At 43.5% G+C, this 16,261-nt stretch overlaps 1 protein-coding gene across 1 annotated transcript; it reads right to left on the reverse strand.

The window, feature by feature from the left end:
* Positions 1–508: 508 nt before the first annotated feature.
* Positions 509–8,070, reverse strand: adssl (adenylosuccinate synthase, like). The gene is made up of 13 exons (XM_076020241.1): positions 7,788–8,070; positions 7,105–7,207; positions 6,341–6,409; positions 6,153–6,203; positions 6,008–6,074; positions 5,756–5,863; positions 5,510–5,591; positions 5,046–5,172; positions 4,485–4,639; positions 4,077–4,201; positions 3,902–3,999; positions 1,935–2,084; positions 509–1,758 (listed from the first exon to the last, which is right to left on the reverse strand). Exons 1-13 carry the CDS (start codon positions 8,022–8,024, stop codon positions 1,706–1,708), a joined length of 1,425 nt encoding a protein of 474 aa, XP_075876356.1. The 5' UTR covers positions 8,025–8,070; the 3' UTR covers positions 509–1,705.
* Positions 8,071–16,261: the final 8,191 nt, after the last annotated feature.

A 16,261-nucleotide genomic window follows, 5' to 3' on the forward strand; every position in this document is an offset into this window, starting at 1 on the left:
CAGATAGAACAGAATCTTGGTTTACTCTTGGTTTTCTTTTGTTCAGACAGATAACAGTTCAAACAGAACTACCTGCTTCTAGAATCACTGGGAAGCTGTTATCCACGTCAGTTGTAGCAGTAACAGTGAGAAGGTGTAACAGTGAGAAAGGTTTACGAACCGCAGCCTTACCATGGCCAAATATGTGAGCTACACATCTGACAAAGCAATGTAAACACCTAAACATTGCATCTAAATATATAAAGAATGTTATTTCAGAATCTATAAAACACAGGCAAGGCATCCTAGAAGACCATTCGCACATTTGCCACTGAGTTATTGTTGCAGTGCATCTTAACAGTGGCTTTTCTATTGCAATTAGAGCCATTCCAGCATCACACTATGTTATAATAGATTTACAACCCTTTTACTTGGGCTTTTCTTTTTTTTTTTGACATAACTAATTATTAAAGTGGAGCCCTTCCTCTGATTCCGTACACCGAATGTGAAAGTAACGCAAAAGGAAAACTTGCAGGTGAAGGACACCCTTTATTGATAACAGCAAGCTGAGCAACAATTTACAACAATAATGTTGAAATGAATGGAACCGTAAAGGATACTGCAGGATTAGTCCGGCACATTGTTGCCTTTTCATCAATTTCTTTTTTCATCCTTTACATTTATATCATCTTATCGCAATGTCTCCGTTAGGATCGGAAGTTTTTATGTCCAGTAAATGTGATGTAACATTCAGCAATCCATCCAATCCACAAAGTCAAGCAGCTTCATCGATGTTCGTCAATTCGTCTGTGTTTTTTTTTTTTTTAATGTTTATCACCATCATCATTATGAAAATACAATTGGGTTTTCTAAAGCACGTTAATAGAAATGTTTACATTAACAGTGACTGATTTGCTTATTTAATATTATTTAATCTCACTATCAAGGCTGAAAAATGTTTTAATGGTGATGCAGTTTAGTTTACACCTGGTCCATCAGTAGCCCTACAAATGCATATATTCAATTAATTAGAAAGACCATTAATTAGGATGATAAGCCTAAAATGTTTCAAAAGTCAGATAAATCTGCTGCGGAATGAAAAGCAGGTTGGTCTTAAGGTCCTTCTAAAGAAACAAAACATCATACGGAATGTGGATAACATAGAGCTTGATCCCACTGGACGCAGCGCGACGCATCGCTAAAGGTTTGCTGCTTGTTTTTAAAAATAGAAATGCTTTAATTCAAGCTTTTGTTCCCTTCAGTCTTTGTTTACTAACTTTTCCTTGTCTTTTATAATTTCACTTAGAAAAAAAAAATGGACCGATACCCTATTACCATTCTTTCTATCTTTGACTTTCTATCTGGCTTAGCATTGTGCAGCTAGACAGAGCTCCATCTGAACAAAGACCAGTGAGTAATTCTATGTACATGGGAAGCAGTTTGTTTGCTAATATCTTAAAAAACTCTGTGTGGAATCTCTGCGGCCAACTCTGCCAAACATGTTGCAAGAAGGATCTGCCGCGTCCAGCGGAATCAAAATCAAAGAAGAAAGAAGTAAACTCATAATAACTGCACAAGATGTTACAATTTAAAGTTACAAAAACAGCTTTGCTGGTGATTTTTTTTTTTTGCCCACTATTGGGATTTTTAAAACCCTCTGGTACTGAGTCCAAACTGTGACACTGTAATCTGAAGGGCTGATGAGGGCTGAAGGTGTGCAGATGGATCAAAACAGCTTGATCATGCTCTCCCTGGACTTGCCAACTCCAACCCACTTCACTGAAATGAGAGAGAGGGGGAAAAGGGAAAGAGTTAGCGCCAGCAGGCGGTGATGGTGATGAACAGAAGAAGAAGAAAAAGAAGAAGAAGAAGAAGAGGAAAAAGAAAAAGAAGAAGAAGAAGAAGAAGAAATAGAAGTAGGTTGCAATCTCATTGCATGGTGCTGGTTAACAGACCTGGCACTTGCAAAAAGTCCTCGATGAAGCGGATGTACTTCTGGGCCTGTGATGGCAGATCCTCGAAACTTCGAGCAGCCTCAGTGCTGCAGCACCAGCCGGGCAGCGTCTCGTAGTCCACCGTCACCCGCGTCAAAACGTCCATGTTGGCTGCGATGGAAGCAGAGACAAGAGTTAAAGGGCACCTATGATGCTTTTCCACTTTTCTGAGCTTTAAAAACTGTTACAATGTTGAACTCTATCGTCAAACGATCTCGATATCGTCAAATAATGAGGTTCATGCGTTTGGACGTGAGCCCTGCAAATTGTTGGGCATGGTTCTAAACGCTCTGTTCACGGAGATTTTTTCAACACTGGGCACGGAGTGACGCCACTGTGTGCCGGAGCTCCTTTCGTGGCCAAGGTCCGGCACCCTCTCGGACTGGTTCCGCCCTCCCCCGCTCTGCCCTGGAAGTGATTCCGCAATGCGCTGCTCCAAGAAAATGTTTTTTCGGTGTCAGGGAAATTAAAAAATATTAAATAAAAAATACCAAGCGACTACCGAAGCACCAAGGACCACAACCGTCGGAGTGGAACGAACAGAGAAAATGTTGGAGGTTTGTTCAGCCTAATATGCGGATGTGATGGAACACCGGGTTGGTCGGCAATGGGAGTGAGACGGGCTCGACTCGGCCCCCTGGTGGACGACGAGAGAATAGTCAGCCACGGCAATATTTGAAAACATGTATGAGGACTGTGAGTGTATTGTGACCTCAAGCAACATTAGTTTTAAGACTACTTGCAACGTACAACCGCTGAATCGTGTTGATGAACTGTTAGCCACCACCGCTAACTCTGTGCTCTGCTTGTTATGTGTGTTGTGTTCGCTAGCAGCGAAACTGAAGAGGCAGCGATTTTGACTGGCAAGTTTCGCTCCTTATAGCGATGTTCACGCTGCCAGCTTGGTCACATGGGTTGTATAGAGCTCTTCCTGCTTTGTGCTTGGTGTGGACGTAAGTTGTGCAGATATTCTTGTCTAATAATAAACGACTCTATGACTGAAGTGATCGTTTCAGCGTACATATTTTCTCTGCTAGGACAGTGTTTTGATACAAGTCAACAGTATGAAACCAAATCATTCTAAGCCCTATTAAAATGTCTTGCAAAAATACAAAACAAAAACACGGTCAGTACACAAAGTAAAATATATTTCCGGGGACACGGAAGGCACAAAAAACGTCCAGGGACCTTCGGTCCGCCTTGCGGCCGTAACTCATCCCGCACTGGGTCCGTACGAAGCTGGATTAGCCGGTAAACAGCGGCTAAAGGGTGAAGCCTTCACGACGGTAAGTGTTTACATTGTGCCTGTTTCCTACACCGGCAAGGCTGGGGGTGGAGTGAAGTGAAACAGAGCGTTTTCGCGGGATGCAGTAAATACGAGGAAACGAGCCGCGAGATACGCAAATCCAAAAAGCTTTCAGCGCGGAAAATCGTGCGTTGCTGCTCTGGATGGGCCAGATATCAAATTAGTATAATAGGTGACCTTTAAAGAGAAGTGTATTTTTTTTTGTTTGTTTTGTTTTTCAACAGTGTCTGTTTATCTCGACACAAAGACTGCAGCAGCTGAACCAGGAACATGACAAATATGACAAAGAGCCAAAACAACCATCTAAATCTGAAAACAGATTGTTAGAGCCATTTATGTATGTATATGTGCGTGTTACCATGTCATTTTCTGGTTGCCACAGTAGGTGGCGCTTGTATCAAGTGGTGAGGGACAGGCGTGCTGACTACCATGAGAAGTACACAGTTATTGACTGCTGTTTAGGGGCCAACTTTGAGCCCTTTTAGTTTGGTTTTCATGGAAGTGATTATGATATAAATGTGTGATGAAAATACATCTCAGCATGCAGGTTTTAAATGACAACATTCAGGAACAAAAATATCTCCATTAAGGGAAGGTCTTAAATGGGGTAGTGATGACCTACCAGGGAAACTGGGCAGAGGCTCTCCATCCACCTTATAGCCCACGCCCACCTTGATCTCAGGCAGCGTGTCCAAAATGTCCAGCTTTGTCAGAGCAATCCTGGCAAAACAAAGACAATGGGTCCAACTGTGGCTGGGCAGAGACTGGGGTGAGCGAGGATTGCTCTGGGTGCTTACGCTGAGAAGCCGTTAACCATGTGGGCATATCTGACCAAGATCAGGTCGAGCCACCCGCAGCGCCTCCTCCTGCCCGTCGTCACGCCAAACTCCCTCCCTCTGGACTGCAGGAGATCTCCAGTCTCCTGAAACAACACCGCAGTGTCAAGTCAAAAATGTGGCAACAGGAGATTAAAAGAAAAAAGGAAAAAAAAAACTCATTCTGGCTGCAGATGAACCTTTAATGATTTGCGATACGCATCAATTTTTTTCTTTCCTGCTGACACGCTGAGATAGAACATGACGTGCTCTTTTTGTCATTACCACTTCTCCAGAGTGGACCTCTGAGATCTTCATCACTTGGCTCCTGTCCAATTTGTCATCATTAAGGTGATAATTGACCGGCGGGGAGTGGTTGTCCATACTCACGTTGTTCTGCTCTGTGGGGAAGGCGCCGACGCCCACCCGGGTGGTGTACGCCTTCACGACGCCGTAGACTCTGCCGACGTGCGAGGGGGGGACGCCCAGGCCGGTGCACACTCCTCCCACGGTGCAGTTGGAAGACGTCACAAAAGGGTACGTCCCTGAGCACAGACATCTGTTAACTGAAGGCTGATGTGGGGGTGGGGGGAGGGGTCTCTATCAGAAACCCTGCTCTGGTCTTTGCACTGCTGCACTGACAGTTCCATCTGAACTGCACCGCACATAATGGTTTTTGTTGTCATGTATGTGTCTGTATTGAATGTCTCCTATTTAGTGTCATTGTCTGCTGTTTTTACTCTAATCTGAAGTCTCCTGTGTCCCTATTTTTATACAATATGACCCTTGTGTCCTTTTTATGTGTTTTTTAATGGCTCTTAACATCAGGCCAGAGGACTGCAATTGAGAATTAGCCTCTGGCTAACACCGGCACATTGACAGGAATGTAAATGAATGTGCATTGTCCTCTTCAAATAAAAGAGGAATAATAAATAAATAAATAAATCTAACCAAAGTCGATGTCCAGGAGCGCAGCGTTGGCTCCCTCCACCAGGATCTTCTTACTGGGTCCGGTCAGAGCTGTGTGCATGAAGTACACACCATCAGTCACCAGAGGGCGCAGTCTCTCAGCGTAAGCCTGAAAAGCAGCATCAGCAAGGTTCTTAAGTTGTTACATGCACTTGAAAATGTGCGAGAACTAAACGAAAAAATACATTTACAAAAATGCATATTTGTAAAACACTTTTTTTTAGAACAAGTAATGAAGCCACAAGAGTTGTTGTTTCCTACACAGACATTTTTCTCTGTGGTGTGGACAAAGTCAAACATGTTAAAGAGGAAGTTAACAACAACGGTGTCAGAGTGAGTAACGAGTGTGACAGTGAGACAGCAGCTGCAATGCCAAGAAGCAGCTGAATGAATTCAGTCATTGCTCCTTTCACTGCTTGTGCCTCTGCGTTGTGACCCGTGCTTACCTTCAGCTGCTGCAGTTCACTGTCAGTGTCAATGTTCAGGTTGGGATACATCGTCAGGAAATGATCTGCCAACATACGAAACCTGGGAGGAGAACAGAAGGGGGGGGGGGGTGTCATTTAAGAGTTTGGGCTTCCTTCTGTGCCAACATGTGTGCAATCAGCTTGGTGGAGGAAAAAAAAACTTCATCCCCGCTGAAAGTGATATCGCTGATATTTTGAGAGTTGAAAGAAGGAACAATAGCTCACTTGTCCTCAAACACTTTGAAATCTGAGACGAGGTCGCAGACTCGAAGTCCGTTGCGAGCAGCTTTGGATGAGTAGGCGGGACCGATACCCTTCTTGGTGGTTCCCAAACTGGACATAAAAATATATATTAAGAAGGGAACCGGAACCAAAACCTTTTTTAGAACATAATCACAAACTTCAAGTTTCAATGATGTAGATCGGTCATATTATAAAGTCAAAGCAAGATTAGAGATTACTTGAGGCAGTATTTACTTTTTCCCTTCTTGCTGTTGTCGCTGCTGTTCCTGGATGCCATCAACAGCCTGATGGAAGTTAAACACTGCAGGGGGGAAGAGGATTTCATCAAAAGGAGTTGCTAAATTCACTTCAAATTCCAAAAAAAAGAGAGCTTACTCACCAATGTGGGCACGATCAGAGATCTTTAATCTCTCCTCCCAACCCTGCAATCCTACAGAAATCAACAAATGGAATTCAGTTGTTAGGTTTGTTAAGTTACACCTGTGTCTTTTCATACAGTGACATCTTAACCTAGTATTGCAGGTAGGTTGGACAGTATGCTTATATTACTCTGATGGACAGTCTTACCTTTGCCTTTCTGCAGGTTCTTCTCAGCCTCGTCGAACAGACCTGGCAGATGGATCACCACTCCATTGCCTAGAAAGGGAAAAAAATGGAAACACTGACACGGCTAAATATACAGATACATAACCAAGTGTCAAGCATTTTTCCAGGGGGTGTCATTCACACAATATAAGTGGGAATTGATCATAAACAAGTCCTTCCTCCTCTCATCACAGTCCTGCAAAAAACAGATTCAGTGAAAGAGGAAGTTAAAAAAAAAAAAAAAAAGTCATGGAATTAAATCTAAAGCCATCTGCTGCTTTTTCACTTGTGTTTGTTGTTTGTTTTTTAAGAATCGTTGAGCTTCATTGACAAAGAGATGAACAGTGACGGGACGGCGGGATGTGACAATGATGCTAAAAGAGTGAAAAGCAGCAGAATTACAACTGTGATGGAACTAAATGATGATCTTACTTTTACGGCAGAACATTAACCTTCATCAGCCTGCAAGCAGTCGGCCTTTATTTGACTGCAGCAAGGCGTGAATGATGAACTCAAGCACGTAGAGTTCTGTGCTAATTCAAGGATTTAAAAAAATAAGCACTTCCTTGAAATTGAATGGCATCAACATGAGACAGTAGAGATAACACCATCATGTTTTTCACTCTGATAAAGCTCATAAACGCGCTTTCCCAGGCCTGTATCTTCCCGCCTCGTCTCAGCCTTTATCTTGGCGGGAAAACAAAGACAGATGTAGTAAGACAGAAAACAGATGTGCTGTGGCGTACCAATGAAGGAGACAGCTTTCTTGTTGAGCACTCCGCTGGGCAGGAGGTGGAAGTCGTACTCCACAGAGTCCACAACCACAGTGTGTCCTGCATTGTTGCCTCCCTGCAGACATTACACACAGTCAGGTGGTTTAGTGGAAGTTGTTTTTTCATGATTTCACACCACACTGTGAGCAGCTGGACGAGATAACTCGCCATCAATGATGACAATAGCAATGTCAAGATATTACATAACACCTCTTTCTACTTGTGCTGTGTTTTAGAGGCATTCAAAGTCACTGCTTCTGACCAGTCAACATGCTAACATGGGGGAGGAAGTCACAACTGGTCAACAACTGGCGGCTGGTGGCCTCCCACACGTCACCAAATTGACCGGGTGCCGTTATCACTGCGTGGAGGTCGTTGGCTCCATTAGGTACACGTTTTGCTAGCTAGGGCAAGCGCGCGCGCACACACACACGTTCGACGGCGGCAGGTTTAGCAAACACACTAGCATCAACTTAGCGCTTCCACATCCGGGAGGTCAGACAAGGTGGTTGACGTCGAAGCTAGCTCATGAATATTCATTCGGCGGCTTAAACGCGCTTGCGGCGCTTAAATAGCGGGTCAACTTTAACTCCAATCGCTGTGACGACATTAAACGTAAATGTAAGAGTCAAAGAGAGAGGGTTTGGGCGGGCTACCTGGCACCTGCACACAATGTCCGCATCCATGGCGAGCAAGTCCACAACTTTTCCCTTGCCCTCGTCGCCCCACTGCGCTCCGAGCACGACGGTCACTTTATTTTGCGGCTCCTTTGGCACGCGGAGAGGAGAGTCGAGCGAGGCGCTCTCCCGCGGCCGCTTCACCACCGGCTCCCCGTTCAGGGAGAGCGTCTCCCGGCCGTTGCTGTTAGCCATGGTGCCGTCGGAGGATGCCATGCTGTTGCCCTTCTGTCCACGAACCGGAATATCGTTTTACCGCGTTTCTCTGCGTCACGGGAAGTGCTGTGCTGTTAAGTGGCCACAAGATGGCAGTGCTGTATGCCTGCATTGACAAAACACGCTCGGTGGTCCGATGTGAAGTGTCGGTGATAAAAATGCTAATAATCATAATGCTGATAGCAGATTTAGGCGGTCACTCATATTTTCTTTTTCATACAACTTCTAGCGAAAGCGTTTTAATTTAAATGCAGTGATTTTATTTTTGATTCTTATGCAATCAGGCGACATCGGAAGTCACGATTTTCGAAGAGTGCGCCATATCTGTATGATTCACACATTTGCACTTCCGTCTTCGTTTTGATTCTCAGACAATATCCCATATTCTCAACTATATTTGTGCATATCGTAGGACCTTTAATATCTGTCACCTGTTTGTTTGTTTTTGTTTTTGTTTTTTTGTTTTTTTTTTTAATGTAATCAATTAGATTCAGTAAGACTATTTTTGATTATTTGTTAAAAATGCCTCAGGTACTTTCAGGTCTCATGCCATCAGGCGTCGGGCCTGATTTATTGCGTGTACCACTGCAGTGGTCTTATTAACTGCTTGGTGTCAGTGTAGGTTAACCTCTGCGATGAACTATCAGGCTGATGAACAGGGTTGCTTCCCAGGTGAAGAGCGCACCATTCAGGCAATAGTTGATCAATGTTCTGCCATCGCTTGCGCTCAGGGCCGTTTGGGGTGCTGGTGCAGCATCCCCTGCGATAGAGTCTGTCTGCCTGTCAGTCTGTCGACAGTATAACGTGAACTACCAATCTACAGAAATACAGCACAGGAACAGGGCTAGGCACATAGCTAAATGTATCTGTGTGTAAATCAGAATGAGCAGCATGTGACAGCATTACTCTAATGTATGGTTTGCTGCTTGCTGCTTGTAATGTAATGCCATGTTTTGACAGGCTTTATGGGTAACAGGACGTCTATATCACGGTTACGACCCAGTGTTCTACTAAACCTTTTTTATATTATTATTTTTTTAATCTCCAAGAAATCAGTGCAAAGAAAAAGTGCCATGTATATTGTGTTTCACTTTGTATTTCAATGGTCATTTTCAAGTATTAGTGGTCACCTTAACACACTGGACTTCAGTGCTGTTTCTGTGTTTAACAAGACTTTTTGATTTTTTTTTATTGTTACTGTTTAGCTGAAAATGTTGTTTTCAAAAATCACAGTCATTACATAAAAACAACATCGCAAATAAATAAAATATTTATATCCACTTAAAAAAAATAAAAACTATTATTATTATTATTATTATTATTATTATTATTATTATAATAATAATAATAATAATAATAATAATAATAATAATAATAATAATAATAATAATATATATGTGTGTATATATATACATAAATAAAATAAAATAATAATAATAATAAATGAACAGTTAAAAAAGAATGTTCAAAAATGCCCCCAAAAGTTCCACCTTTGAAGAGGTTCCTGTCAAAGTAATTCCACAACAAATCCCTGTTTCCTGATTTGATTGTGAGAGTGAAACGACAACACCTGAACTTAATAATTTCTTAATTTACAGCACTGGATATGTGATTAATGTCCAGTTATAAAAACACATTTGTATTCATAAACTGGCATCAATGAACGTTGGCTCTTGTTCGGTGGTCATGTGAATGGTACATTATTAATGTTGCAGAATGCAAAAAGTGAAGTGTGCTAGATGCTTTGTTCATTTTTATTGTTTCATGGTAATTGTGCAAACACATTGGTTTTTATAAATAACCAAACACTGTATTCATAGAGCCATATTTTATTCAACCATTTATGTATTCATCCATTTCGCTGTTTACAAGTTTTTATCCCCATACTCATCTGCTAATCCTTCCATCGTCTTGTAATTCTGAGGAAAATTAGCAACATTCTTAATGTCTTTCAACACAATATCATCATTCAACACCTACGCAAAGGAAAACATATATCCGACTTTATTCACTGGAACAACACTTGGCTGGCCTGGTGCACCAGTGAACCCAGGTCCTTCAAATGGTTCAGGTCTGTGTGGCGGGACGGACGCGGCAGTGGCCTACAGAACTGACAGGCAGACGTTCAAACCTACTGGCTGTCAATTCATAGGTCATCACCTTGTGCCCCATCATGGACCGTCATCAGTCAAAGTGCACGATCTTGGCAAAGCAACACAAGAGAATAAAGACGCGCGTAGATCAGAGGAGGGGAGCCTCTATGTTGTGTTTGATGGCTCTCTGCGAGCAACAGCACTTCCAGTGGAACATGCACAGCTTCCACATGGAGTTGCTGTTACACCCAGCGAGCACCAGAACGCTCGGCAGCCTCAGTGTTGGTAAGAGACATAGAGGCAAAGATGTAAAGAAGTTACAAACCAAGGTTGAGATTGCACCTTGAGGGAGGCTGGACCGTTGCTGTGGATATACCTGTGAGAGAGAGGGGGAGAGAGAGAGAGAGAGGGAGAGAAAACACCAAAGTTAAAGTGAGGATAGTGCACGTAGCTTTAATACAGGAGGACTCTCCACTTTAGAGTAACTTTGACCCGGCAATTTCCTCCTCCCTGTTTTATTGCCCAGGGTAAAACAGCATCATTGCTCTCGCTCCACCAGCAGATCGGCCAAAGGGCCATGGCCTGCATAGATAACACTGATTTTATGGTACCTGTCAACATGAGGCCACTTTTCAATATGTGAATATATGGGTGTGTCTGACCTATGTACCTGCAGGCCCAGCATTTCCTGCTCGCTGACATTTGTCCTCATCACGCGCAAAAACTCAAACTCAATGGGTCTTTTTTTCTCAGCCCTGTTTGCACAATTTTTCATTCTGCCTCACCCGGCCAGCGTGCACTCCTGTGTAGACTTTGCCGTGGAGTAGAACCACGAAGAAAAAGTGCCCTCTTTGTTTGCACTTTGGTGTTTCTGTACAGATTAACAGACCAATCCAAACTCATCTGATGAGTTCTGCCTCTTGAAATAAAACAATCTGGCCTGATTCGCTAAAGAAGAGTTCTGTCAATGTTGTTTCCAATTCTGATGATACAGAGCGGCAGAACTTATTGAGATCCATTGTGTGAACTAATAAAGACGTAACTTTTGTTAAGAATAAAACCTCTTATACAAAACAACAACAAAAACATTAAAGTTATATTAAAAGCACAAGTCAGTAAACCCATTTGATTTTGGGACAGATCCCAATTTTCTTTCTAAAAGCTTTACTCACCATTGAATGCAACACGGCCTGTTGGCTTCAGGGGACGGGGCCAAAGGTTTAAAGAGCAGCACGTCGTCCTGACACAGAGGAACCGGGCCCGCGGTAAGCGGAGGTGGAACCCGACGGCAGAGCGCGACGGCAGAGCGCGGACGGGGCGGGCGAGGCCGAGGCAGGCGGAGGCAGCAGGCGGCGGCAGCAGGCCGAGGCAGCAGGCGGAGGCAGCAGGCAAAGGGAGTGACAGCGAGCGGCTTAATGAAAACAGCCGCTTTTTGAGTTCAACAGCCGAGCAATGGCAGCGAGGCAGCGCGGCCGGTTTAAGGCTTTGGGATTTGGCGGAAGGTTAATTATTACACTTGCAGTCAATATTTAACAGGCCCGGCGCCCTGCCCCTCAGTCCAACATCCTGATTCCACACTGACTGACACGGAGGGTAGGGCCGCCAGCCGCCAGGCACACATCCTTTGCAACCCTCTCCCTCCCGCCCACCACACAAAATGTGTGTTTGACGCCTTGCATGGAATGTGAACCAAAAAGAAGAAAACATAAAGCTTTTGAAATCAGTGATGCCTCCTTAATACAGCACTTTATGCAATTGTTTCAGATGTACACACTACGTGTACAGAGCTTAACATCATTCATAAATGTCAAAGATGGCAAATGTGAACAAGCAAGAAAACGAAAAACACACTGATTAAAATAAAAGCGAAAGCATTGAAAATAATAAGCACGCACAATGTTCTTGAGACAAAATTGGCGGACACTGAAATGAATTCATCCATCCATTCATTTTGATCACAGATTGCCCTGCACTCAGGTTACGGGGGCTTCCAAGGCCACAAAGAGAGACAAACACCTACAGACAATCTTATCATTCAAATATTTTATTTAGCCAGAAAAGGCATCGTTGAGATTAAAAAAATATCTTTTCAGAGCAAACTGGCTGAGGTAAAGCAGGAAAAACAAAAGAACATTGACACATTGAAGAACATAACTACAGACATACAGTCCACAGATACATGTATACATCTGTATAGCATCTGCTAGGGGTTAATCACCTATCGTGATTAATCCTGGAATTAATCGGTTCTGATTCAGGGCACAAACCAAGATTGTTGGGAGCGAAGGGCAGAGATTTAGTGATGATAGTTGGGCTAAACCTGCAATGCCTATGGACCGTGGGAGGAGGAATATATGATATAAATACAAAGAGACAAGGAAACACTTTGTATACGGTTAGTAAAGATCTTGGAACTGACATTAAGCATGAATGCCATGAAGTCAGGTAGAACTCTCTGTCTCACTTTTCTGTGGAAGAGCTGTAAAAGCAGCATGACCGGCGAGGTGTCACCTCGTGAGTGCACCTGTACATTTACTGCCACAGTAGCCTGTCTCACATGAGCGCGGACACTCCTAACCGCCACTGCTGGAGATGCTAGAGACAAGGAAGCTGCAGGTGGAAGCAGAGGAGCGCTGGATGCAGTGGTTCAGTTGGGAGCCGAGGACAGACAAGCGAGACAGAAATCTGAGTTTGGAGGGTGACGTGATTTTACACGTTATTCTTGAGTGAGAACTGTAATCACTGTGTGTCTACTCAGAGGATCTCGCTTAGCAATACAAGAAGCAATAAACGGCTCCTCCAGTATGTCACTCTTTAACTTTCAGGCAATAGTAAAATGACTCATGCGGCCATAAAGGGCAGGTAGCAAAGGGCTGAACAACAACTTTAACACTGGGTGTTTGTGCTTTTAATATCAGTGCAATTATTTCCCCTCGATGGACTTTGGATTTAGTGTATCTGTCAAATAATCTTTTAATGGCTCTCCAGGAAGACAATTCACTTCCAGATTCAAATAAAAAAACAGATGCACTTTTGTTTATTTAGGTCTTAGTCATAACTCAGTGACACTTTTCCTGTTTTATTAAAGAAAGAAACATCCGCATGGAACATTCAAATATGTTTTTCCTGTCAGAGACCTGCCATCAAACATTGACTGTGGGTAATTCAAAAGGTGCTTGTTTCTTATGGAGAACCAGGGACAAATAAAGCTCAAAATCTTGTATCTAATGCTCAAGGTGACAGAACTCACCAAGCACTTTGAATTAAACGCAAGTACTTTAAAAGCTGCGGAGGAAAACATTTCTGTCATGAGCACAGGTTAAAAACTGCAGAATGCGTAGGTTAAAAAAAGTGGAGATCTTAACTTTTAAAATATTTTTTCTCTATCTGTCTCTCTCTGTGCTCCCTCCTATTTTATTCATAACCTTGGGCTATCTTATCTCTGAAGTTCAAGAGATTGGTATGCCCAAGTGCAGAGTCCAGTGTCTCCTTAGAATACGTGCGCGGCATTAATTCCCGCACAGATAAGGGCGTTTCTCGCTCTTCGGAATCAGCAGCGTCTCGGCTTGTAATATCTACTGCTGCAATTTAGATTTGATAAGAACCTGCCCACAGTCTTCCTGCTGAGCATGGAGTTATCTGCAGGAGGTCGCTCGCCGCCTTCTGGCCTGCCAGATCGCATCAAAGGTTGCTGTCCAAGCACCCGTCTTGGAGAGACAGAAAGACGATACATGTGAGTTTATGTGCTTGAAATGACACATTATTTAAACGCATAGTTCCTGTATAAACAAGCCTGAAGCCGCCTGCTGTCAGGTTTGATGTGTTGAGCATTCAGAGATTCTATGCTTGGTCGCAAACAGCAGTTATTTAAGTCACTGTCGCCTTCCTATAGTCTCCAACCAGTCTGCCCCGTTCTGACCTCTGACCTCTGACATCAACTATGCATTTTCCTCCAGACAAGTGCCGCTCACTGGGTATTTTCTCAGTCCGGGACCATTCTCTGTAAACCCTAGAGATGGTTGTGGTGTTGTGAAAATCCCAGCAGATCCCAGCAACAATCAAATCTGTTTCAGCAGTGAAACAGACCAGCAGCTTGTCTGGCAGCAACAACCATGTTCACCAATTTCAAAGTAACTTAAATCCTCTTTCTTCTACATTATGATGTTCGCTTTCTACCACAGGTCTTCAGCCAATCAGCCATTTGTGTTAACAGGTAATTAATTTTTTTTCCTAACAAGGTCGTCTGTGATTATTTTTTTGTCTTTTTTTTTCATTTATCTAATGAGAAATTAACAAGTTTCCTCAGCAGGACCCCAAAAAGTCAAATTCTGAAATCTAGCGAATGCATTTTGACAGCCTCCCCCGGAAACCCATCTTGAGCAACCAAACCTGACAGGTGTAGAGGGCAACAGGGTTGTGTGTAATAGGTGATCAAATTGTGGTGTGGTAAGAATGGCTTTGTGTGCAAGCAAGGGTGGGCTGGGGGTTCTCTTGGCTAATTTAACTGCTGGGCAAACAGATTAAAAGGTTTACATGGTTTTCACCACTGAAACCACCTCAAATCATAAAGAGTCAAAACTACATTTAACTTTGGAAAGGACACTGAAAACTATGGAGCCTGGCGACAGTGCGGCATTAAGTAAGAGCCAAAGATGTCATGACGAGGCTGAAGAGGGTAAAACTCTGGAAAAGCCAGCTATTGTCACATTCTGAGCCTCAGGCGTAATGTTTAAACAAAAAGACAGATGAAACGTGCCTGACGGAATGTTTAAGAAAAACTGAGAGCAAAGTTCCAGAGGCAGCGTCTGTGATGGCAGAGGGGCGTACGGTGGTACGTAGGTGACCCGTCCGCACCGCGTCTGGGCAGCACAATGGAGGCGCTCTCAGCACGTGTCGCTGTCATGGCTGAGCTGGGCCTCTCCTCATTCCTCCAGGCTGCTGCTCTTTGCCCCGCCCTCGGCTCTCTTGTTTGCTCTCACTCTGTCTTAAGTTGGTGTGTGTGTGTGTGTGTGTGTGTGTGTGTGTGTGTGTGTGTGTTTGCCTGGGTGTGACTCTTCTCGCTGATCACTTGCTCACCTTCAGCCAACCCTCCCATGCAAAGACCCAGCACCACTGATATGTGGACGGCCAGCACATTTAGGCGCAGATGTGGGCCAGCGGTGACCTCTGACCTCACCCTAAAACCTAAAACAGCAGATCGACTCCTGCAAAGCATTTCCCTTCACCATCTCAAGTTGTCAAATCAGTCTCTGCCGTGCAATCATTGTTGCATTATTGTGGTTAACTCGTGCTCCGCTCTAACGGCTCTGCAAACGCCCGGAATCCTCAAATGATTTGAATCGATTGCTGTTCTGATCCTTTTATTAAGTTGAAATCTTCACTGCGGTTGCAAAAATGTACCAATGGCAAAAGCACAACTTTAGATTCCGTCACATTAGGACCTCTGAGCTACAGTGGAGGCATTTCAAGTATCAAATACCTTCACCTGAAGCGTCGAGTGGATTTGCTTCAGACATCAGCAAGCTTTGAGTCCTGAAGTCTCAGCGCTTATTTTGTTTCAGCAATAGCTGTACAAGTTATTTTGCTGTGCAGCTTCAGAGTAGTTTGATGGGTGTTCAGGAAAATTCTATTCATTTGTTTTCCCCAGCTGCCTTCAATAAGACTCCATATGCAGAAATAAACCTTGACACTGCTGAGACAGAATTATCGTCGCAAAAAAGAGGAACGAAGTACAAATAATAATTTTATTTTGACATTTGAGGCGCCATACAAATGTTAAGCTTGAATTCTGACTTTGGATAATGAGGACACAATACTGCCAAATGTGATTACTTATGCATTTCAAAATAGGAAGGTTTCTGGACTGGTTTGAAAAATCTGGTTGTCTTGGTTGTGCTGATTTCCTGTGTTTCTTCCTACACCTCTCTCTCTCTCTCTCTCTCTCTCTCTCTCTCTCTCTCTCTCTCTCTCTCTCTCTCTCCTCTCTCCCCCACCCTCTCTCCCTCTCTCTCTCTCTCCATTCTGCTGCAGGTACAGATTGATTGAGACGCTCTCCTGCAGAGAATTTCATTGCATTATTTCAGTTGTGTGATGTATTGTAATAAATCTCCTCAGGTTCTGGTCATAACATCATATGGACCTTTG

This window comes from Nelusetta ayraudi, unplaced genomic scaffold (genome assembly GCF_046127955.1).
Source record: "Nelusetta ayraudi isolate G7.1 ecotype Tasmania unplaced genomic scaffold, CSIRO-AGI_Nayr_v1 ptg000011l, whole genome shotgun sequence".
Lineage (NCBI taxonomy): Eukaryota > Metazoa > Chordata > Actinopteri > Tetraodontiformes > Monacanthidae > Nelusetta > Nelusetta ayraudi.